Source organism: Stenella coeruleoalba (assembly GCF_951394435.1).
Source record: "Stenella coeruleoalba genome assembly, chromosome: 15".
Lineage (NCBI taxonomy): Eukaryota > Metazoa > Chordata > Mammalia > Artiodactyla > Delphinidae > Stenella > Stenella coeruleoalba.
This window is the reverse complement of record NC_137161.1, coordinates 72,557,844-72,581,287: the sequence shown is the minus strand read 5'-3', so window position 1 is coordinate 72,581,287 and position 23,444 is coordinate 72,557,844. Positions and strand designations below refer to the sequence as shown.

The window sequence follows — 23,444 nt, the reverse complement described above, 5'->3', positions numbered from 1 at the left end:
GGTTCCCTCCAGGGAGGGGAACTGGGAGGCTGGGGAAGAGAGGTGGGAGGAAAGCCTTTCACTGAACAGATGCCTTTTTGGCCCTTTTGAATATCGAACCAGACAAATGACTGCACTACCTTGGCAAAAAATTGCACACAATTATTAAAAAATGATGTTAAAAGCTTTCTGGAAAATTCTGATATGCACATCTGCTTGGTTGAGGACCACTACCACTAAATGGAATAAATGGGTATTAAGCACCTCTGGTGTGCCATGCCCCATGCTAGGCAGCTATGATGCAAAATTCCTGACCTAATCCAGAATGAGGAGGGAGCCTCAGGCCTTTGTTCATTTAGAGATGAGGGTTTGAGATTTAGTCTCCTCATAATCTAGGATCTGTAAGTCTGTGGCCTCCTGCACAATACTGCATTCTTCCAAAACTCCGTGGAGAGACCTGAATCCTCGTGTAATACTTCCACCAGCTGCTACTAGGCCTCCTGCCTTCATTCCCTTTCTGAAATGGGCCCAGCTTCACCACCCCTCTAGGCGCAGGCCAAGCCCTAAATTCCAGCCAGTCCTACACAGATATTAGGAAACCCTGAGGGCTTAGATTTCGGCTGCCCAAAGCTCTCTCTTCCACTAGATTGACCTGAATTCCACTTGCTTTGGTTAAGCAAGGGTCAGGGGTCAGCTGCCTCCCATGCTTGATTCTATCCTTCCTCCCTCCTTCCCTTCCCCTCCTTCCTTCTTCCCTTCCTCCCTCCCTCCCTCCCTTCCTTCCTTTTCTTTCTTTTTCATATTTATGGTTCTCTTTCCCCATCTGAAATGTTTTTTTTCCCTCTTGTTATTGTCTTTTCTAACCATTAAAATACAGTCAATCTGCAACAACTTTAGAATTTGTATATTCTTTTAGCTTTCCTTTTTAAAATATTTATTTATTTATTTAGGCTGAACCAGGTCTTAGTTGCAGCACGCGGACTCCTTAGGTGCGGCATGCACGTGGAATCTAGTTCCCCCACCCGGGATCGAACCCAGGTCCCCTGCGTTGGGAGAATGGAGTCTTACCCACTGGACCACCAAGGAAGTCCCTCAACTATCAATGTACGATTTTTTAGCTTCAATTTGCTCTTTTAACTATTATGGAAAATTTCAAACACATATAAAAGTAGAAAAGTATAATGAACCCTCGCATCCTTCTAAACATAACACACTTCCAACATTTGTTACATGTGACAAATCTAGTTTCACCTATACCTCCATTCCTCCCATCTTCCCCTCCCCCATTATATTATTTTAAAGCAAATCCCAGGCATCATAACATTTCATTTTTTTAAATTAATTAATTTTTTATTTATTTATTTTTGGCCGTTTGGGTCTTCGTTGCTGCGCGCCGGCTTTCTCTAGTTGCGACGAGCGGGAGCTACTCTTTGTTGCGGTGCGCAGGCTTCTCATTGCGGTGGCTTCTCTTGTTGTGGAGCACAAGCTCTAGGCGCGCGGGCTTCAGTAGTTGTGGCACGTGGGCTCAGTAGTTGTGGCTCGTGGGCTCTAGAGCGCAGGCTCAGTAGTTGTGGCATTCGGGCTTAGTTGCTCCGCGGCACGTGGGATCTTCCTGGACCAGGGCAGGCAGATTCTATTTTTTTTTAACATCTTTATTGGCGTATAATTGCTTTAGTTTCTGCTTTATAACACAGTGAATCAGCTATACATAAACATATATCCCCATATCTCTTCCCTCTTGCAACTCCCTCCCTACCATCCTCTCTATCCCACCCCTCTAGGTGGACACAAAGCACCGAGCTGATCTCCCTGTGCTATGTGGCTGCTTCCCACTAGCTATTTTACATTTGGTAGTTTATGTATGTCCATGCCACTCTCTCACTTTGTCCCAGCTTACCCTTCCCCCTCCCCGTGTCCTCAAGTCCATTCTCTACGTCTGCATCTTTATTCCTGTCCTGTCCCTAGGTTCTACAGAACCATTTTTTTTTTTTTTTTAGATTCCATACATATGTGTTAGCGTACAGTATTTGTTTTTGGCAGGCGGATTCTTAACCACTGTGCCACCAAAGAAGTCCATAACATTTCATTTGTAATATTCTTTAGGCTTTATCTAAGATATAAGGAATTTTTAAAAAACATAACCACAGGTATTTGTCACATCTAAATAAATAATGGTAATTCCTTAGTATCATCCGATACATAGTCCATGTTCAAATTTCCTGGATTATCTCATAAATGTCTCTACAGTTGGTTTATTGAAATCAGAACCCAACGCAGGTCCACACATCACACTTGGTTGTTGAAGTAGGCAGCTTCTGACATGGCTTCAAATGATCCCTGCCTCCTAGTATTCCCCTCCCCTTGGTGTAGTCTGGACCTAGTGACTTGCTTCTATAATGAACAGAATCAGTAAAAGTGATGGGATGTCATTTTCAAGATAGGCTATGAAAGACTGTCACTTCCATCTTCTGAGCCCTCTCTCTGGATCGTCTCGGCTTCGTTAATAAAGCAAGACGCCCCGTTGTGAACTGCCCCATGGAGAGATCCACATGGTCAGGAACTGGGAATTCCCTGCTGGGGCCTGGGTTCCATCCCTGGCCGGGGAACTAAGATCCCACAAGCCACGGGGCCAAAAAAAAAAAAAAAAAAAAAACCACGGCAAGGAACTGAGGGCAGCCTCCAGCTAACAGCCCGGGGAGGGAAGGATGAGGCCCTGAGACCAACAATCCTCAGGGAACTGAATTCTGCCAAAGCCACGTGAGTGAACTTGGAAGCAGATTCTCCTGCCCCTTGAGGTGACCGTAGCCCTGACCTTGATTGCAGCCTGTGAGAGCCTCTCAGCCCAGACCCCTGACCCACAGAAACTGAAATCATAAATGTTGTTATTTTAAACTGCTAGTTTCGGGGATAAGTTGTTACACAGCAATGATAACAAATCCTGCTGTTATGGCTCCAGGATCTCTTAATCCACAACGGTCCCCTGACCTCTTGTGTATCTCTCTCATCAGGGTTGGTTCTGTATAGAAGACAGAGGTGTGTGTGTTATTCAGTGTCCCTCAAAGCAGGACCCAGAGTCCCCTTGGAGATGGGGTGCAGTGGCCCCCATACTAAAAATGCAAATGCCCGGGCTCCTTGGGGTCAATTGAATGTCTGGGTGGGGACCAGGAATCTGTATTTGTAAGAGTATCCCGGGGATTCTTTTTTCCACTGAAGTCTAGAAACACATAGACTCAGTTGGGAGACCTGGCCTTACCTCTAGCTGTGGGGCAGTGTGTGACCTCAACTCTCTGAACCAGTTTTCTCATCTGTAAGGTATGATTCTCATAGCATTTACTTTGTAGGATGTTGTGCCTACCTGCTCCCTTTCTCACTCTCTTTTTTGTTTTTTAAATATTTATTTATTTATTTATTTTGGCTGTCCCAGGTCTTTTTTTTTAATACATAAACTTCTTAAAAAATTTTTTTTATTTTATTTATTTACTTTTGGCCGTGTTGGGTCTTCGTTGCTGCATGCGGGCTTTCTCTAGTTGCGGCGAGCAGGGGTTACTCTTTGTTGCAGTGCGCGGGTTTCTTATTGTAGCAGTTTCTCTTGTTGAGGAGTATGAGCTTGGACTTCAGTAGTTGTGGCACACGGGCTCAGTAGTTGTGGCTCAGGGGCTCTAGAGCGCAGGCTCAGTAGTTGTGGCGCAGAGGCTTAGTTGCTCCGTGGCATGTGGGATCTGCCCGGACCAGGGCTCAAACCCGTGTCCTCTGCATTGGCAGGCGGATTATTAACAACTGCTCCACCAGGGAAGCCCTGCGCTGGTCTTAGTTGCAGTCTGTGGGATCTTCGTTGTGGCCTGTGGGATCTTTTTTTTTTCTTAGTTGTGTCATTGGAACTCTTAGTTGCAGCACGCATGCAGGATCTAGTTCCCCAACCAGGGATCAAACCCGGGCCCCCTGCACTGAGAGCGTGGAGTCTTACCCACTGGACCACCAGGGAAGTCCCTCCCACTCTCTTGATTCATGGATTCACTCTCTCTTTTGTGAGAGAGAAAGGGAATGAGTAGGCTGTAGGTGGAGTGAGGGGGAATTGGGCCTAGGGATGGACCCACATGTACCCTCACCCACATTCAATGTTACTGGGAAGCACGTACACCTCAAGTCCTTGCATGGGAGCACCAACTTGGTTTTTCAGTTTGCCAAACAGAAGTTTCTTCTGCATGACAATTTTCATATATCTAAGACAACAAACTATGTTTATGGGACAGTCAGCTCAACTGCATATGAAATGTTGAAGATTTAAGAAATTCTAAGGAGTCTGAAATGTTAAATGCACTTTTATCTCACTCTGTGCTGTGAACTGTCTGGATTCTTTCTGCAAATTGTTACTGAGTCTATGTAATTCAATTGCTCTTCATTTTTGTGCCATATATTTCACATGGCCCCTGTGTTAGTTTATCTATTGCTTCCTAAATTTAGTGGCTTAAAACAATAACAGTCATTTATGATCTCTCATGGTTTCTGTGTATCAGGAATTCAGTCAGGCATCAGTAGGGATGGCTTGTCTCTGCTCTACCATGTTTGGGGGTGTCAACTATAAGACTTGAAAGCTGGGGCCGGGGTTGGGGGGACTTGGAATCATCTGAAGGCTCGTTCACTCATATGTGTGACTATGGATGAGGGCGGAGCTTGGGGCTCACAGCCAGAACACCTACCACACGGCCTCTTATGTCGCCTGGGCTTCCTCACAACATGGCACCTAGGTTCCAAGGGCAAGTGTCCAGAGCGACACTTCTTATGCCCTAGCCTCAGAAGTCACACAAGATCACTTCTGTCACATTCTAGTTGTTACTAGCAAGTCACTAGAACCAGCCTGCATTCAAGGGAAGGGGAATCAGCCTGCTCCCTTTGAAGGGAGGCACGTCAAAAAATGTGGGCACATATTTTAAAATCATCATGATGCTAATGAAAATATCAGGGAAAGCATGACATATTCGTGGTCTGTATTGTGAGAGAGTGCACGTGAGTAATCAAGAGCAATATTTGGGTACACTTACGGTAAAAAAAAACAAAACTAGAGCTGTACTTATATTTATCAACATTTTACTTTTCACTTAATGTATGTTTTGTTTTGTGACTTTCTTTAGAAGAAAGAAAGATATTTTTGCTTAGTAAGCTTAGCGATCTCTTTCACATTAGTAAGTTTAGAGATCTCTTTCACATTTGTCTTTAATCTATAATTTATTTATTTTTTATTGAAATATAGTTGATTTACAATATTGTGTTAGTTTCAGTTGCAGGGCAAAGTGATTCCGTTATACATATATTTTTTTCAGATTCTTTTCCATTATAGTTATTATAAGATATTGAATATAGTTCCCTGTGCTATATAGTTATAATTTATTTTTTTTAATGGTGTTAGAAAGGGATCTGCCTTGGGTCAGTTTCCTGAGAAACAGAGCCCAAGATGGGGATTCTTTTTTTTTTTTTTAACTCAATAAATTTGATGTGTAACATTGTAGAAGTTTAATGTATACTTACTTTGACGCGTTTGTATATTGTAATATGATTGTCAATGTAGCGATATCTATCACATTATAGAATTGTAGTAAAATATTATTGTCTATATTCATTATACTGTGCATTAGATCTCTGTGACTTATTTACTACTCATTACAAGTTTGTACCTTTAAACACTGTCACTCTTATCCCCTCCACCCCATCCTCTGGTAAAGACCATTTTATTCTCTGGTTTTTTACAGGTTTAACTTTCTTAAATTACACATATAAGAGACATCATACAGTACTTGTCTTTCTCTGTCTGACTTATCTCACTTAGCATAATGTGCTCAAGGTTCATTTATATCCTCCTTTCTCACAACTGAATAATATTTCATTCTGTATATGTGCTACATCTATTGATGGGCTCTTGGGTTGTTTCCATATCTTGGCTATTGTGAATAATGTTGTGATAAACATGGAAACACATATATCTCGCTGAAATCCTATATTTATTTCCTTTGGGTACACACCCAGAAGTGGAATTGCTGGATGGTAAGGTAGATCCACTTTTAATTTTTTGAGGAACCTCTTTATTGTTTTCCATAGTAGTTGGACTTATTTACACTCCCACGAACAATGTATAAGGGTTTACTTTTCACCACATTCTTGCCAGAACCTGTTGTCTCTTGTCTTCTTCAGGATAGACTTTCTAACAGGTGTGAGATGGTAGCTCATTGTGGTTTTGATTTGCATTTCCCTGATGATTAGTGACGTTAAGCATCTTTTCATGTGCCTGTTGGCCATTTTGATGTCCTGATGTCCTCTTTGGAATAATGTCTGTTCAGTTCTTCTGCCCATTTTTTAATTGGAATTTTTGGGTTTTTTTCCCTTTTTGTTACCTTTTTTCTTTATTTTCGTGGCTGTTTATTTGGTTCTTGTCTTTTAGTTTGTTTGTTATTAAGCTGACAGCTCTTTACATATTTTGGATATTAACCCCTTATTGAGGGACTTCCCTGGTGGTTTAGTGGGTAAGACTCTGCACTCCCAATGCAGGGGGCCCAGGTTTGATCCCTGGTTGGGATACTAGATCCCACATGCATGCCACAACTAAGAAGTCCACATGCCACAACTAAAGATCCCATGTGCCACAACTAGACCTTGTGCAACCGAAAAAAACCCACCAACACTTACTGATATATGGTTTGCAAAATTTTTCTCCCATTCTATAGGTTGTCTTTTAATTTTGTTAATTGGTTTTTTTTTTTGCTGTGTAGAAGCTTTTGAGTTTAATATAGTCCAAGATGGAAATTCTTGACCAAATGACTGGGGAAGTATTCTCAGGAGAATGGGGTCATCAGAATAGGGCAGTGACAAAAAGCTGAACAAGAATGTGGTCTCACCTGGTGACTAGCTTTGGCTAGAGAAAGTTCTGGAGCCCAAATTGTATCACCAAGTTAGTTTCACCTGGAGGCAAGGGATCTACCTTTTTATCAATCTGGTGCTAGTCTGTCACTGGCCAAGTTTTTCCAGGAGGAGAGGTGCTGGGCAATTCTCTGGAGGTGGGGCAGGTGGGGGATGGGTGTACAGTTGGTAAAGGGACCTGGCTCGGGCACCAACAGTGTGCACTACAGTTCACCTTTGCACTGTTCAAATCTCCTTGCTTCTCCCATTAAGTTCTCTCCATCCAGGTGCAGCTTCCCCAGGATTCTGACTGATCATAATTTCTGGGTAAACGTAGAAAAGGAGGATTAGCTCCTGAGACTTAACTGATACTTATCGCCTCTTTCCTCTGCCATCCACTCATTCTAGCCCTCCCCTTCCCTTCTGCTTCTGGCTTCAGCTAGTATCTCTGCTGGTCTCGACAGTTTGTCTGGTGGGTTGACCCTGGCCCTCACCCCTGAAGGGTCTGAGTCCCTAGTTAGCATGCCCTGTGAGCCCATGGTGATGGTACTTGCCCACTTACAAATAAAACTCAGCATGGGGATCTGGAGATGTCTCAATGGATCACCTGAATGCTAAGCGTATTCCTGTCACCCCCATTACACAGAGGTGGTCCTACTTCCTGGTGATGACCTTGGTCTCTTACCCCTGCCCATATGGCATGTTCTTTCTTTGCCTGCTGGTCTATTGGCAGAAGGAGACCAAAGTGACCATGGGTTGGGTGTAGCTCAGAGTTTAATGGGACTCTTGCCATGTCCCCTGGTAGAAATGTCCATCCCCAATCTGGAAATTAGGATCTCTAGACTCACAGGGCCTAAAGTTAGGGGGTTGCAAGCACAAATTCCCCAAGGAGGTCACTGGGAGCAACACTAAGCGGGGCCACGCTTGCTTCTGCCCCTTAATTCCCAGGCTCATGTACCTATCTTCTGGGTCACAGCACCATAAAATAGCCATTGTTTTAAGGTGTACACCTTATTCCGAAGGATGGTACTGTATCCTCTCCACACTGGCATCTCAGCTGGGCCTTCCAGAAGTGGTTCCATCATCCTAGGGGGCCATCAGCTTCTGGGTAGTGCAGCAAATGGCAGTGCGTCCACCACTGTGCTTCCATTGTTGTTATGCGGACCTCCATCCCAGGGAGAAGGATGCAGCTGTGAGCCATTGGCAGCCAACACTCACACCAGCCTGAGACGGGTACGCTGCCAGTAGAGGGGATTTGGGTGGAACACCAGCTGCGTTCACTACATGATCTAATTTAAACTTTTCCATATAGTTTTCCAATATCTTTTATTATTATTATTATTATTATTATTGGCTGTGCCACATAACTTGCTGGATCTTAGTTCCCCGACCAGGGATGGAACCTGGGCACAGCAGTGAAAGCACCGAGTCCTAACCACTGGACCACCAGGGAATTCCCTCTTTTATCTTAATAGTTTATCCTTATCCTCCCTCATATGAAGTGTCCTTTTTATCACATCCTTAATTCCTGTGTATACACTGGTCTACTCCTTGTCTTTCTATTCTTTTCCACTGACCTACTTGCCCAGTCCTGCATCTCTGGCATGCAGTGTTTAGTACAGTGTTAGGGTCGTTTTTGCTATTTGGTAGGGTCTACTCATCTGATTAGAGTCTGTTCATATGTCACTTCTTTGGGAAGCTTGGGTTACACAGTGGGAATTCAGTATGTAACTGTGAATGGAGGGCAGCCGTGCTGGCTCTTTTTCACTTTCATTTCATGCTGTGCCGAAGAGCTTGAGGGATCTCAGTTCCCTGACCAGGGACAGGGATTGAACCAGGTCACAGTAATGAAAGCCCAGAATCCCAACCGCTAGGCCACCAGGGGACTCCCACTTTCTCCCAATTTTAAAGCCAACACCTCAATCTCCCATCTGTGCTCTTCCTGTTCCTCTGGGCCTCCTCATCAAACCCAGGGATGCTCAGGAAGCAGAGGCAAAGCTTGGGTGAAGTCCAGAAGGTGCCAAGGACCAAGATGAGACTAGGTTAAGACATAGACACAAAGCACTGCTGACTCTGTGCCTCCCATTTGGTCACCATGGTGTCCAACCATGTGTCCTCTGAATGCAGACAGATGGTGGTGCAGATACTGGGCTATGGGATAACAGGAACCAGCCCAGACATTGGGGCCAGTCTCCTCAGGTCTTAGCTGTGGTACACGGGCTCTAGAGCGCGAGTGCTCAGTAGTTGCAGCGCATGGGCTTAGTTGCCCCGGCATGTGGGATCTTAGTTCCCTGACCAGGGATCGAACCTGAGTCCCCTGCATTGGAAGGCAGATTCTTAACCACTGGACCACCAGGGAAGTCCCCGTTCTGTGTGATCTTGACAAGAATTTCATCTGTAAAAGTGGGAATAATAACCATAAAACTTACTTCCCAGGGTCATTACAAGGATTAAATGAGATAATATCTATGTATAAAGTGACTGGTAACATAATAGAGGCTAAAAAATATGATTCTTGTCTTTTCCCTGAATTTCATCTGCAAAATGGGGATGACAGCACCTTGTCAGTTTCCTGAAGGGAACCCAGGGGGACAAAGGTTGTAGAAAGGGTTCATAGACTGGGCTCTGGAGCCTGTGTTCAAACTCTAGCCATGCCTCCTACTAGCTGTGTGACCCTGAACTAATCACTTAACCTTGCTGTGCCTTAATTTCCTCATCTGTGAAATGGGGAAACAGTACTATCCATTCCATGGGGTTTTGTAAAGGAAAGAATTATTATACAGAAAGAGCTTACAACATCACCAGGCCCTTAGTCAGTGCTCAAGAAATGTTAGGGATGATGATGAAGACAACTGAGCTGCAAGGTTGTACCTTCCAGTAGGGCAGGATGCCCCTCGGTCCTGTTCACTCCCATCCCAGTCTCTGGAATAGTACCGCAAAGGCTCATGGAATCAATGAATGGAGTAGGCTGTGCTGCTCGTCCTGATGGTCCCTGCGTTGGGACCATGTGCCCTCACTGCCCAGTTGGCCCGCCACCCCATCAAGACAAGGCACTGACATGGCATTCCCAGAGATCAGGTGCAGATCAGACTCCTTGGCCTGGCTTTGCAGAGCCCCCAGCTGGAACCAGTATGCTCCTGCCTTCCTTCACCCATCACTCACGGAGGTGTCTTCCTTGTGGGTGGCCTGGTGCTGGGGCTGTGGAGATGACCCCGCCTCCTGTCATGTAGATAGAGAAACGAGGAGACTGAGAATGACAATGCAGGGTGGTCAGTAAGTGGACAGGGGGTGGAGCTTGGGGGCAGTGGGAGCTCTGAAGGGGCAGAGGAGACAGCAAAAGCTTGCCAGAGGAGGTGAAACCCAAGTTGAAGGTTGAAATATGAGAAGGATTGTGTCAGATGAAGGAGGAGTACTTGCTACACAGGGAGAATGACAGGAGGGGCTGCTGCTGAGCAGGTGTGAGAAGCAGGATACGCGGCTGGCATAGAAAGTGGGAAAAAGCAGGAAGTGAGGTGCAAGGCTGCACAGGGACTGGGGGATTAACGGCCTTGAAGGCCAGGCTACAGAGCTGGGACTATATCCTGAGAGCACTGGAGAGTCAAGGAAAGGTATGGGGGTGGCAAGGCGGGACAAGGCGACCCTTGCTCTTCCCCATTGTTTCATGTCTCAACAACAACCAATCTCTTCGCTCTGTCTACTAGCCATGTTTGTTTCTGAAACCTGCCAAGCATATTCCCAACCTCAGGGCCTTTGCACTTGCTTCTCTCTTTGCCTGGAGATGTAGGGGGTGAAGATTTGCAGTTAGGGGTGGGAATGGGGTTGGGCCTAATATTGGGGTCTGGGTGAGGATCTGGCTTGGAGTTCATGTTCGTGTGTTCTGAATGGACCTCACTATGGGACCTGCTGGATGACTTTGGGGTCATGCTTGAGTGTCCCGGCAGATGGAAGGGACAGATCTCTTGGGAGCATTAGTGTGGCTGGTGGGGACTGGGCTCTAAGCATGGGATGGTGGGGCATCGAGGCTTTTGTCATTGGTTGGAGGCATTATGTACCATTGGGGCAACCCTTGAGGGGACTGGGAGGGGCCTCATAGCAGGGGTCAAGGCACTTGAGTCAGTGAGAGCCTGGGAGGTGGGAATGATTTTTCCAGTTTCCAGATGAGGAAACAAACTGAAGCTCAGTGAGTTTAAGTAACTCGCCCAAGCTAGTGATGGACAAAGGGAGGATTTGCACCCAAGTCTGCTGACTCTTAATTTGCTAGTATTTCCCAGGCATCAGCTTCTGGTGAGACCAAAACAGAGATGGAGACACGTGGGCTGGGAGGTGGGGCAGGACAGGTGGCAGAGCTAATGACATCTGATCAAACGCCTTGGACAAATGGAGCTGGGCCTGGGATGGGGGCCCATTCCTCCAGCTGTGAAGGGCACCTGGGTGCCCTGGGTGTCCAGAGAGAGAGAAAGTGAAGTCCCCAAGAGGAATAGGAGGGGGGGGTGAGGGTGAGCCTGCCCTCTGGGGTGAGATTCGGCCCCACGTACACTGCCCACCTGTGCATAGCATCAGATCGGGTGTCTGCCTCCCTCTTCCCCTCCTCCCTCCTCCACTACCTGGCCTGGCCCATGCCTCACTGCACCCACTCAATGGGCCTAGTCTAATCCCTTGACATCACCACCTGCCCAGCACAGGCCCTGCCTGGCGGCCTTGGCAGCCCCCAGGCTCAGAGACACAATTTAGGATCCCCCACCTCAGAACCCATCTTTCCCTCAACCTCTTCCCTCCTTCAGCTCACAGTTCCGATTGGGGATACCCCAGATCCAGTCCCAAGCTGGGGGGCAGGTGTCTAGAATCTGTCCTGGCCTTGCTGTGTGACTCCAGGTAAGTAGCTGCCCCTCTCTGGGCCTCAGTCTCCTTATCTAAGTCTCCTCTACCCCCAGCTAATCACGTCAACCTGTTTTGGCTTCCTCTCAGCACCTTGTAGCTTTAGGAAATTTTGTTTGTTTATGAGTTCACATGTTTGTTGTCAGGGGACCATTGGACTGTGTGCCCCTTATTATTCACCCCGGTGCCCGCACACAGCAGGGGCTCCAACGATAACTGCTGACTGAATGTGTACATGGGTGAATGAATGAACAGATGTAGCTCCTGCCTTAGCAGGAAGCATATGGACCTTCTCCCTCCACACCAGCCCCAATGGGGGAGAAAGGTAGAGCAGTATTTCAGCCCTGAAACTGGGTGGAAGCAGGGTGGGCGTCTGACCCACCATTTTCTGACTCGGCGGGTAGACAGAGGCTGAGAAGTGAATCTCCTTTATGGAGAGACTGGGAAAGCTCTGGAGAAGGACCAGGACCCCGGACCTGTCTCTCTGCCCTCCCTCTCTGCCACAAGGCTTCCCCGGGCGGGGGTGGGGTGGGGGAGGGGAGGGCCTCAGGTATATGTCTGTGTGTCCCTGTGTGCTTTACCTGGGCAGAGGGCAGCCACTGACCCAAGATCTCCCAGGATAGCAGAGGCTGAGACACGGCTAAATCTCAGGACTCCTGACCTCCAGCTGCACACGTGTGTGTGTGTGCATACGCGTGGCCATGGTGTGTGTACACGCCATATGTATATGTGTCTGCTCCGAGCATGCGCCTCTGGTGGGGTGTCTGGGTACGGTTGTGTGTTCATAGGCGTCTGTGTGGACGCGTGCGCAGTCCTGTGTCTGGCTCTCCCTGGCGGGGTATGTGGTCTAACACGGGTGTAGGCATGTCCTCTAGAGTGTCAGCTCCAGAGGGAAGGGATTTGTGTCTGGCTTGCTCCCTGCTCTATCCCAGCATCTGGAACAGGGACAAGCACACAGTTGCGGTCAATACATCCTTGACTGAATAAACGTATGAAGGTGTGTGCACATGTCTGGTGTGTGCCCACTTGCTAACCCGTGTGTAGACGTGCACATGCTCCTGTGTCTAAAGGTACACCTGGGTGTGGGTGATGTTGCTGACATGTCAACCTCCTGTCCCTTTTCCAAACTCCTCAGCAGCCAGGGCCCAATGCCTGGGTCCCCGTGGGGCGGAACAGGGGCCTCCTCCTCACAGGAAACTGGATCCCTGGACGTGCAAAGCAGCAGGGAGCAGGGCAGCCCCTTTGTCCCCCGATAATCCCTTCCCCGCCTGGCCCCCTTTCTCCCAGCAACCGGGGTTTAAGGTCGAGTTTGGGGGCTGTAGGGGACGAGGGTGTCACCTCAGTGTTCCCTTCCCTACATATTCCCTGTGCCCAGGGCTTCTGACTCCTTCCCTCCCTCATGGGCGGCCCTAGGGCTCAACCCCAGGTATAAAGCCACCTGAAGGGTGGGAGGAAAGATGCCCCAGAACCACCCGGAGACTGCAGAGACGAAGGAGCCAAGGAGAGAACATGAGCTATCACCTGCCGCGTGAGTGAGGGAGGGCGCCAAGGTCCCGAGGCCAGGACGGGAGCGGGTACCACCCGGCCCTCTGGCCCGTCTGACTCAGGTGCCTGGCTATTTTACATCTGTTGCGAACCTCCAAATCCTTAAACACAGAGGACTTCATTCGTCATTCATTCATTCAAGAAATATTTACCAAGTGCCTGTTAGGCGCTAGGTAGTATTCTAAGCATTTGGGGACATGGCAGTAAAGAAACAGGCAAAAAGTTTGTTGAATGAATGAATGGGCCTTCACCTTCAGGCCTTCCCTTAAGTTCTGAATTTCTGGGAATTCAGGAATGTAGACAGGGAAGCCAAGGAGGCCACCCTGGTTTGTCTCTCGTCTCCATCATAGCTGGTGACCTTAGGGAATTGCCCTCCTCTCTGATCCTCACACTGTTGGTGGGGACAACTGGGCCCAACCCTTGAGAAGCCAATTTGGCAGGATTTACTCAAATTTAAAATAAATACACCCTCCAATCCAGATATTTCCACTTTCAGCAGTTCCCCAAGAGGCTGGGATAAGGATGTTCACGGCAGCATCCATTCATTCAAAAAATATTTATGGGGGCTTCCTTGGTGGTGCAGTGGTTGAGAGTCCGCCTGCCAATGCAGGGGACACGGGTTCGAGCCCTGGTCCGGGAAGATCCCACATGCCGCGGAGCAACTGAGCCCGTGTGCCACAACTACTGAGCCTGCACTCTAGAGCCCGCGAGCCACAACTACTGAGTCCGCGTGCCACAACTACTGAAGCCCACATGCCTAGAGCCCGTGCTCCCCAACAAGAGAAGCCACCTCAATGAGAAACCTGCACACTGCAAAGAAGAGTAGCCCCCCACTCGCCGCAACTAGAGAAAAAGCCCACGCGTAGCAATGAAGATCCAACACAGCCAAAGATAAATAAATAAAATGAATAAATTTATTTAAAAAAATATATATTTATCAAGCTCTGCACTAGGTGCTGGGGAACCAGCAGTGAATGAAGCAGGTGAGGTTTCTTCTTTCCTGGAGCCAACATTCCAGGGGGAGAGACAGCAACAAGCAAGTAGACAAATAAATCAATGAGGGATCTGTAAACAGCAGAAGTCTCTGAAGACTACACATCAGGGAGACGGAGGGGCTTTTGAGTTGAGGCCTGAAGGACGAGAAGGAGCAGCCTTGGGTAGGGTTGTGGGGTGCTCACGGCAGGACCCAGCAAGGCAAAGCCTGCATGGGGCGCTGCAGAAAAGAGGGGCCAGGCCTGTAGCCCACATGGAGGACTCTGGCTTTCACTGTGTTAGGTGGGAGCCACGGGAAGGTTTGGGCAGAGGAGGGATCTAGCTGGAGTTGGAGAGTTGCGGGGTGGCGGAGGGAGGCAAGGGTGGAGACAGAGACACTAGCAGAGAGAGAGGTAGTTCGCTTCTAGATACTTCTTTTCATCTTTTAAAATTTTTTATTGAAAATAACGAATACGTGCAGGGAAGTGTGCACAAGTCCTAAGTATACAGCTCAATGAATTTTCACAAAGTCAAGGTGTCCTTGTCATAAGTGCTCAGATCAAGAAACACAGACAGACCGAGGGAGTTCCCTGGTGGCCTAGTGGTTAGGATTTCAGGCTTTCACTCCGTAGCCCAGGTTCAATCCCTGGTTGGGAAACTGAGATCCCGCAGGCTGCACAGTGTGGACGGGAAAAAAAAACAACAGACCTCTTGGCCACCTTTTAAGGACAGAGCCAACAGGATTTACTGTGGGTTGAACATAAGAGAAGGAGAGAATGAGGCGTCTAAAAGGACCCCATGGTTTTGACCTGAGCACCTGGGAGAATGGACGTGCTCTTCCCTGAGTGGGGAAGGCTGGGAGAGGAAGGGGAAGAGGGCATCTTGAGCTGAGCGTTGGATTTTTTTTTTCTTTTGAGCATTGGATATTTTGACTTTGAGAAGCTTATTAATATCCAAGGGAAAATGTCAAGTGGGAAGTTGAATACATGAGTCTGGAGTTCAGGGGGATATTCTGGGCTGGAAATAATGGGCTTAAAGGATGGTTCTGCCCTGACTTGGATACACAAGATCATTGTAGGCCACAAGGGCTGTACCCACTTGAGGAGCTGTTATGATGAATGAATGAATTGGCAGGCGAGGTGCTGACCTCTGATTTCTCCTGCCAGCCGCCCTCTGCCTGCTGACCCTGCTGCTGCCACCCCTCAGTCTGGGAGCCCCCATCTCCCCAGCTGAGCCCATCAGTCAAGCCTACAGCCTGGCACTCTACATGCAGAAGAATACTTCAACACTGCTGCAGACTTATGTGAGTGATACGGCACGAGCAGGGAATGAGGGGAGAAGGGCGCCACCCTCCCGGCCCAGCTCTGGGTAGGGGAAGCAGAGCAAGGGCAGAGGAAGGCTCCTCCGCGGGTCCAAGGGTATAGGGACTCTGCCATCTAGAGACATACTCCCAGGAACGTTGTCACTGATGGCTGGCTGACCTTGGGCAAGTCATTCCTTCTCTCCCAGTCTTAGCTTCCTCATCTGCCAAATGGGCTGGTGATCCTGCCTTGGCTGACCTCTCAGGACTGTTAGAAGATTCAAAGGAAGCACATAGAGGGAAAGGCTTTAGGGGAATCATGATTCTTTCCACAACTACCTCATGCCCCGTGCTTTCTCTTTTTCTTTTTTTTTGATAAATTTATTTATTTATTTTTGGCTGCATTGGGTCTTCGTTGCTGTGCACGGGCTTTCTCTAGTTGTGGCAATTGGGGGCTGCTCTTTGTTGCGGTGCGCGGGCTTCTCATTGCGGTGGCTTCTCTTGTTGCAGAGCACAGGCTCTAGAGCTCAGGTTCAGTAGTTGTGGCTCATGGGCTTAGTTGCTCCACAGCATGTGAGATCTTCCTGGACCAGGGCTCGAGCCCGTGTCCCCTGCATTGGCAGGTGGATTCTTAACCACTACATCACCAGGGAAGCCTGCCCCGTGCTTGCTTGAGCCTAAGCCATGCTGGGAAGTCTAGCCTTATTATCTTTTCAAAATATTTATTTATTTATTTATTTTTGGCTGCGTTGGGTCTTCGTTGCTGCACGCAGGCTTTCTCTAGTTGCAGCGAGCGGGGGCTACTCTTCGTTGCAGTGCATAGGCTTCTCATCGCGGTGGCTCCTCTTGCTGCAGAGCATGGGCTCTAGACGCATGGGCTTCAGTAGTTGTGGCACATGGGCTTAGTTGCTCCACGGCATGTGGGGTCTTCCCGGACCAGGGCTTGAACCCATGTTCCCAACACTGGCAGGCGGATTCTCAACCACTGCACCACTGGGGAAGTCCTTAGCTTCATTATCTTATTGACTCCTCAAATAGTTCTGAGAGGTGGATTTATAACCCATTTTACAGATAAGGAATACTGAGTTTTAGAGAAGGGGAATAATTTGCCTGAGGTCACAAAACCTTAGGTCTAGAAGTTCAAACTGGCAGCCTCCTGATTGGGTCTGACCCACAGATGTTTTGTTTAGGCCATGCAATGCTTGTTCAGATTCTGTGTATGAGTACCTGTCAAAAACAGGCACAGGGATCCTATTGGCCTCCTGCCACCCCCACCCCCCTCTTAGTCCTGCCCTCTTCCCCAAGTGACATGATCTGCCTGGTCCCTGGAGGCCCTGGGGTTTGTGACTCTTCTGCTGTGTTATAATCTAGGTCCACATGAAGTTACTTAATCTAGTTTCTAGTCTCATATCCACCAAACCCTGGGTAGCTTTGGGTACCCTGAGCCTCAGTTTCCCCACGTGTAAGATGGGGATGTAGGACCAGATGATCTCTCAATTAGGGGATTTATCAGTGTGCATTAAAATTCTGTGGGCCTAGGTTTGTGGAGGCGAGAACTTTAATGGAGAAGTCACTCAGCTAAATTTAATAATATTAATAATTATTTATTAATGATTATAATAAAATGAACAAACATAAACCACTAAATGCTGTGAATAAAAAGAAAATAGGGCTGTAACTATTATACGTTGTCAATAATATATTTATATTGAAAATATTGCAATAAGTAGCATAGTCATAGTGTTCATGATTCTAATATGTAGTTCGTGAACAATATTAATGCCCTTATTGTATGCCAGATGCTGTGCTAAGTGCTTTATACGTTGCGTTGGCCAACTAGTTCGTTCAGGTTTTTTTTTTTTTTTTTTTTTTGCGGTACGCGGGCCTCTCACTGTTGTGGCCTCTCCCGTTGCGGAGCACAGGCTCCGGACGCACAGGCTCAACGGCCATGGCTCACAGGCCCAGCCGCTCCGCGGCATGTGGGATCTTCCTGGACTGGGGCACGAACCCATGTTCCCTGCATCAGCAGGCGGACTCTCAACCACTGCGCCACCAGGGAAGCCCCATAGTTCGTTCAGTTTTGAGTAAAAATAAAAGACACATCTTTTGGGCCACAACAGTGAGAGGCCCGCGTACCGCAAAAAAAAAAAAAGAAAAAAAAAGAAAAGACACATCTTTCATTTTCACCAAGAACTTTATTGAACAATGTATTCATTAACCGAACTAACTTTCTGGCCAGCCCAATATATTACTTATCTTCACCATAATAGTGACACATGGGAATTACTGAAGCTGTGATTCAAAGTTGCACAACTTGTACGTGAAGGAGGCCAAACTGGAACCTAACAGAGCCTGGGCTCTGTGCTAGAACATTTCACCAACTCCCTGAGAGGCAGGGAATGTCAACTCCCCCTGGGAAGATGCCAGTCTCATGGAAGGCAGATGTGAAGTCAGGGGAGACCCAGGGCAGCCTTTTGGCCTCCTCACTCCCGTCTCTGTCCCTCATGAAGCTCCAGTGCCAAGGCAGCCCCTTTAGTGATCCTGGCTTCTCAGCGCCAGAGCTCCAGCTCAGCAGCCTGCCCCCTGCCGCCGTCTCCTTCAAGACCTGGCATGTGCTGAATGATAGGGAGCGTCTGAGCTGTGCCCAGGGGGCCTTCCTGGCCTTGACCCAGCACCTCCAGCTCGTGGGGGATGACCAGAGTGACCTGAACCCTGGCAGTCCCATCCTTCTGGCTCAGCTAGGGGCTGCAACACTCAGGGCCCAAGGCCTGCTGGGCAACATGGCTGCCATCATGACTGCCCTGGGCCTGCCTATCCCCCCAGAAGAGGACACTCTCGGGCTTGTCCCCTTAGGGGCCTGGGCCTTCGAGAGGAAATGTCGAGGTTATGTAGTAACCCAGGAATATGGCCATTGGACTGACCGAGCTGTGAGGGACTTGGCTCTGCTCAAGGCCAAATACCCTGGGTAGAGGAGGTGGAACTTCCCGTCAGAGGCTGCAACACTTCCCCTTTCACAACGGACTATTTTCTGCCTTGCTTCTTGGCTAGAAAGGAGACACATCTTGTCTAGGAGACAGGGCTTGTGTACCATGTATTTGGGAAAATTTCCTGGTAACCAGGCCTCAAGTCGCCACTGCCTGGCCTTCCTGCCTAGGTCCTATGGCCTCCCTTCCAGATCTGGGTGGGACTCTATGGATATCATTTTATGGATTACCAGTCCAGTGGTACTGGTTGCTCACCTCCTGGGTGGAAAAAAGTATCTCTTTGAAGTGGCTTCACTTCCCACTCCACGGGGCAGTACAGTTGGTCTCCTTCCTGGGCTCTCCCTGAGACCTTCTCCCTCCTGTAATTTCGGGGAGGTCCAGGGGCTGCCTTCTTGTCTCTGTCTACCTCACTTCCTGTATGAAGATATGGACTTTCTGAGCAACTAGGCCTCCCTTCTTGCTGGCGCTCATTTCCTCCCCTAGTCTACCTCTCCGACTATGGCCACTGTTCCAACTTCCCATCTTAAGGGGCTTCACTTCTTATTCAATGGACGTCTGATTCTTGAAAAACTAAGGGTTTGTGTCACATCTGTTTCCTGCTCAGGACACATCCACTTCCTGTTCTGGGCTGAGAGATGGCATCCCTGGCCTGGGGCTCTCATGAATCTCCTATTTATACTGTGGCTTTTGGGGATGTCTGGGGGAACCAGTTTGTAACCCAAGGACCTTATTCTCCTTAAAGGTGTCTCCCCATTTTCAACAACTATATATACTGGTAACTTTAGTGTTCTTTTTATTTTTAAACATTTTATTTACAAAAAATTAACTTATTCTCGTAAATAAAACTCTTTTTAAGGGGCGATTTTTTTTTCTCTCCAGTAGACCTAACTTGGGGGGAAGGGAAGGTACAGGGAGGGATAGGGCAGAGGGAGGGGAAGAAGGGAAAGGACATCAAAGGCAGAGGAGGCAGGGCCGCAAAGGGTGGGATGTGGGAGGGGGAGAGCAGCAGGTGGAGTGACCCTGGGGGAAGGTGGCTGAAATTTGTCTGGAGGAGCCCACCCACCACAGGGTCAGCAGACATGTCCCTGGCCAGGAAAGGACGGAGAGAAGGACAGAGGGAAACAGAGTGCCAGGTGTCCCCTTGAGATGAGGCGCAGATGTACACATGCTCACATGGGGCCAAGAGGAGGCAAGAGATGGGGAGAAGGGGAGACAGAGATCCTCAGCGAGGCAGGCCCAAGCGATGGAGAAGAAGAGGGGGAAAGCAAGGAAGTGATAGACATGGGAAGTCACAGACGGAGACAAGGAGGCCCCAGGGAGAAAAAGAGATCGAGAGTGTACAAAGCAAATAGAGAGATGGAGACGGTCGGAGAACACAGAGACGCTGCTGGAGATGGAGAGGGATGGAGAGGGGGAGACGGCCCAGGAGGGGACCGCGAGCTGCGGCGCGTGCCCCGCTCTTAGGCCGGGCCCCCGGGCGCCAGCTGGCCTAGGTCGGCCTCGGTGCGGCTCACCCACTCGCGGTAGAGGCCGCACACGCGGAGCCCCAGCACCTTGGCCGGGAAGACGCCCGCAGTGACAGTGGCCGCGGCAATGGCGGCGGCGGCGGGCTCCGGTCGGGGCCCGCGGGTCTCGGCGCCCAGAGCGGCCAGCACGGCCTCCACGGCGGCGCCCAGGGCCCGCGCCTGGCGCGCCGCGTCCTCCAGGCGCCGCAGCAGGCGCAGCGCGCGCGGGTTCAGCTCGGCCTGGCGGCGGCGCACGACGTCCAGCAGCGGTGGCAGCGCGGCTAGCGCCGCCTCGTCCAGCCGCAGGCGCTCGGGCACCGGCAGGCCCGCGTGGCCCGGGGCCGGGGCGCTCAGATCGGCCACCGGCAGCCGCGGGGGCGAGAAGCCAGGCAGCCCGAAGGGGTCTCCCTGGTGCTGCACCTGCGGAGACGCGGCAGTCAGGGCGGCTCCTCCGCCCGGAACTCAGCCCTCCACCCCTCTCCTGGGTCCTCAGTGTCCCCATCTCGTAAATGACACACTCCGGCCAACAGAGAGGCTGTGTTTGAGATAATACAAAACAACAAAAACCACCGTGCGCTTTACACCACTGCTTTGTTTCCTCATCTCCTCAATGGAGATAATAACCATATCAACTTCATAAGGTAGTTATGAGTCTGTTAAAATGCTTAAGGCAGGTCCTGACTCATTGGAAGGGCACAAAAAACGTTAGCTCTTTTATTAATGCTATCCGACAGACCCAGCTTCAAATCCTGTCTCCACCACTTACTAGCTGTGCCATTCAGTGCAAAACCGTTTCCTTCTCTGAGCCTCAGTGGTCTCCTCTGTAAGATGGGGGAACAGTTCCCTGTCCTGCCTGCCTACCACGGACCTCTTGAGAATCACAGAAGATAGTGCAGGGACCGAGTTTGTTTCACTCCCTCCCCCCATTCTTCCCCACTTCTGCACCTGCTTGACACACAGCCAGGGGCTCAATGAATAACTGTCATGTGAATTGAATGAACAAATGAAAAGATAAAGGTGATTTGTAATTTGTAAAGATGCTATAACAATACCATTTATCCTTTCCTAACATTTTGCTTCTGGTTCAGGCACTGTGCTGCTTTAAACACACTATTCCTAATCTTCCCAATAATAGGTGTGATGATGATGATCATGGTCTTGTAAATGAGGATATTGGGACTGACTTATCCTAGGTCATCCATCTAGGAAGGGGCAGAAGCTGGAATTTGAACCAAAGTTGGTAGGACTACAAAGCTAGCTTTATTATCTTACTATTGCTGTCATAATTATTAAATTATTATGTTTAATGTTATTAGTACTGCCCATGGTCACAACAAGTTGGCAGGGCTACAGTCTATCTGATTCAAAACTATACCCTCCCTCCACTACATCAGAGTATTTTGGGGAACTATCTAGTTTCCTTTGTCAGTGTCCTCTGGCCAACCAAAGATTTTGGCAGATCCTTCTCCTCTGTAAAAGTGTCCTCTTGGGATGGCATTTTTACCCCTAGATTGAAACCCTTTCTTAGCTTCTCTGCATAACACAGGTAGAAGAGTTCACAGCTCATCTTATTCAACTGCCTCCTTTTTTATTTTTTTTGGTCCTGCCGGGATCTTAGTTCCCCGACCAGGGATTGAACGCAGGCTCTGGCAGTGAAAGCGCCCAAATCCTAATCACTGGACCTCCAGGGAATTCCCTTAACTGCCTCCTTTTACAACTGGGGAGTCCCAAGCTCATGGAGGTGAGATGACAAGATCACACAGAGCCTAAGAACATAGGTTTCCTGACTCCCAGACCAGAGTTCTCTTCACTCTCTCAGGTTCCTTCTGTCTTAAAGTACCAAGGAGGGAGCCTCCATGCTGAGGCTAGTGGAGGGGCATTTGGGGCACAGACAGGGTCCTCCTCCAATTTGCTGTGTGGCCAGGGGCCAGTTACTAACCCCTCTTGGGAGCCCCAATTTCTGCAGCTGTGAAGTGAGATTGAGAAAATGGGTGGTCAAGGACCCCTTGATCTGTATGTACTTCCCCATTCCCCAGGCCCCTGGTACCCACACCCGAACCCCACTCACATATTCCTGGAGCAGCTGCTCAGCATATTTGGTGAGGAGGCGGGCAAGGCTGTGTGTCTGTTGGATCTTGGACTCCAAGTGGGGAAGGGGTGAGATTGAGGAGTCAGCCTGGGGGTCCTCTGGTGGGAAAAGGGGGGGAGGAATGAGGGCACCCCAACCCCTTGCTTCTTGACCACTTCTTCCAGGCTGGCTCTTCCTGAACCCGGAAGCTCCACTCTGAATTCTCCACCTTTTAAGCCAGGCAGGTTCTGTCCCATTCCAACTGAGGGAAAATAGGGCACCAGACATTTGCCAAACGGTTGTTCTCCTGAAATGTGTTCCCTGTCCCAAAATCATGGTTAAAATCCTATTAAAGCCAAATTCAAATACTGCCTCCTCAGTGCAGCCTCCAGATTCACTCCTCCTTTAAATTAACTTCTTCCTTCTACTTAAGGCCATTTGTTCATACTTCCAAGGCGGTTCTTTTAATATCTCTTTTATCTGTGAGAATCTGCCTCAGCATGGGAGCCCTTTGAGGGCAGGGCTCACGTATCTCTGTACCTCAGTGATTGTTGGTGGAATTCAGCATCATCGAAGCACAGAACTTAAAACTGAAACAAGCCTTTAAGCCCATTTTACAGATTGGGATACTGAAGTGCCATTTCTTCCCTGATGGTCCTTCTATGCAAAACCGTGGGCTGGGCACCGTACAGTTTCAATGAATCAGCAACCGGCCTTAACCAGCACAAGTTAGAGGGTGGCGCCCCGGGAAGAAGAGTACATTTCCCGAGACGCCTAGCGCGCGTGCCCAGGGCATGCTGGGGACTGTAGTCCTAGCCCGGCAACTCCCGACCCGCCCCTCGCTAGAGTTTGCCCCGCGGGTCCCTATCCTTAACAGCCTCGACTTTCGTCTCCTGTTGTCACTTACAACCCCTGTGGCCCAAAGACTTCCGCCCCTAACTTTACCCCTCCTTCTGGCTCCCAGCTCTGCTTCTTTCCCGGTACTCAGATAGGGTCCCGGCGTCCTGCCCCAGCCACGACCCCAATTCTCCCCCAGGGTGTACTCGAACCGGTAATCTACCTCCTGAGCCCAAGTCCCTGAAGTCACAGCCCCAGGCCTCCGCTAAACTCTGGCGCTTGCCCCTTCCCACAGCTGACGCACAACTCACCCGCTCGTTACCTGACACCGGGGCCCTGCTCTCCCACGCCCAGGCCGCTCCCTTCCCGGACCTAGGGGTGGCGGGGACCCAGACCCCAGCTTCCAGCCCTTCTGACCCCTGCTCCCCTCGGCGCTCGAGATCCGGCCCTTCAGCCCCTTACCCAGATTTCCCTCCCTCCGGCTCATGCTGGCC

General features: G+C 49.3%; 2 protein-coding genes across 3 annotated transcripts; one reads left to right on the top strand and one right to left on the bottom strand.

Moving 5' to 3' along the window:
• Positions 1-17,976: 17,976 nt before the first annotated feature.
• On the top strand, positions 17,977-18,525 carry LOC307198515 (cardiotrophin-2-like; the record flags this gene model as incomplete). The annotated part of the gene is made up of 1 exon (XM_079945477.1): positions 17,977-18,525. One exon carries the CDS (start codon positions 17,977-17,979, stop codon positions 18,523-18,525), a length of 549 nt encoding a protein of 182 aa, XP_079801603.1.
• A 1,338-nt stretch (positions 18,526-19,863) lies between these two features.
• CTF1 (cardiotrophin 1) lies at positions 19,864-23,444 on the bottom strand. 2 transcript variants are annotated; one of them, XM_079945610.1, is made up of 3 exons: positions 23,413-23,444; positions 22,114-22,232; positions 19,864-20,465 (listed from the first exon to the last, which is right to left on the bottom strand). In XM_079945610.1, the coding sequence occupies exons 1-3, from the start codon at positions 23,435-23,437 to the stop codon at positions 20,001-20,003; spliced, it is 609 nt and encodes a 202-aa protein (XP_079801736.1). In that variant the 5' UTR covers positions 23,438-23,444; the 3' UTR covers positions 19,864-20,000. The 2 variants fall into 2 exon arrangements, with proteins under 2 accessions (XP_079801736.1, XP_079801735.1); XM_079945609.1 differs by lacking the exon at positions 23,413-23,444 and having other exon boundaries at positions 22,114-22,805.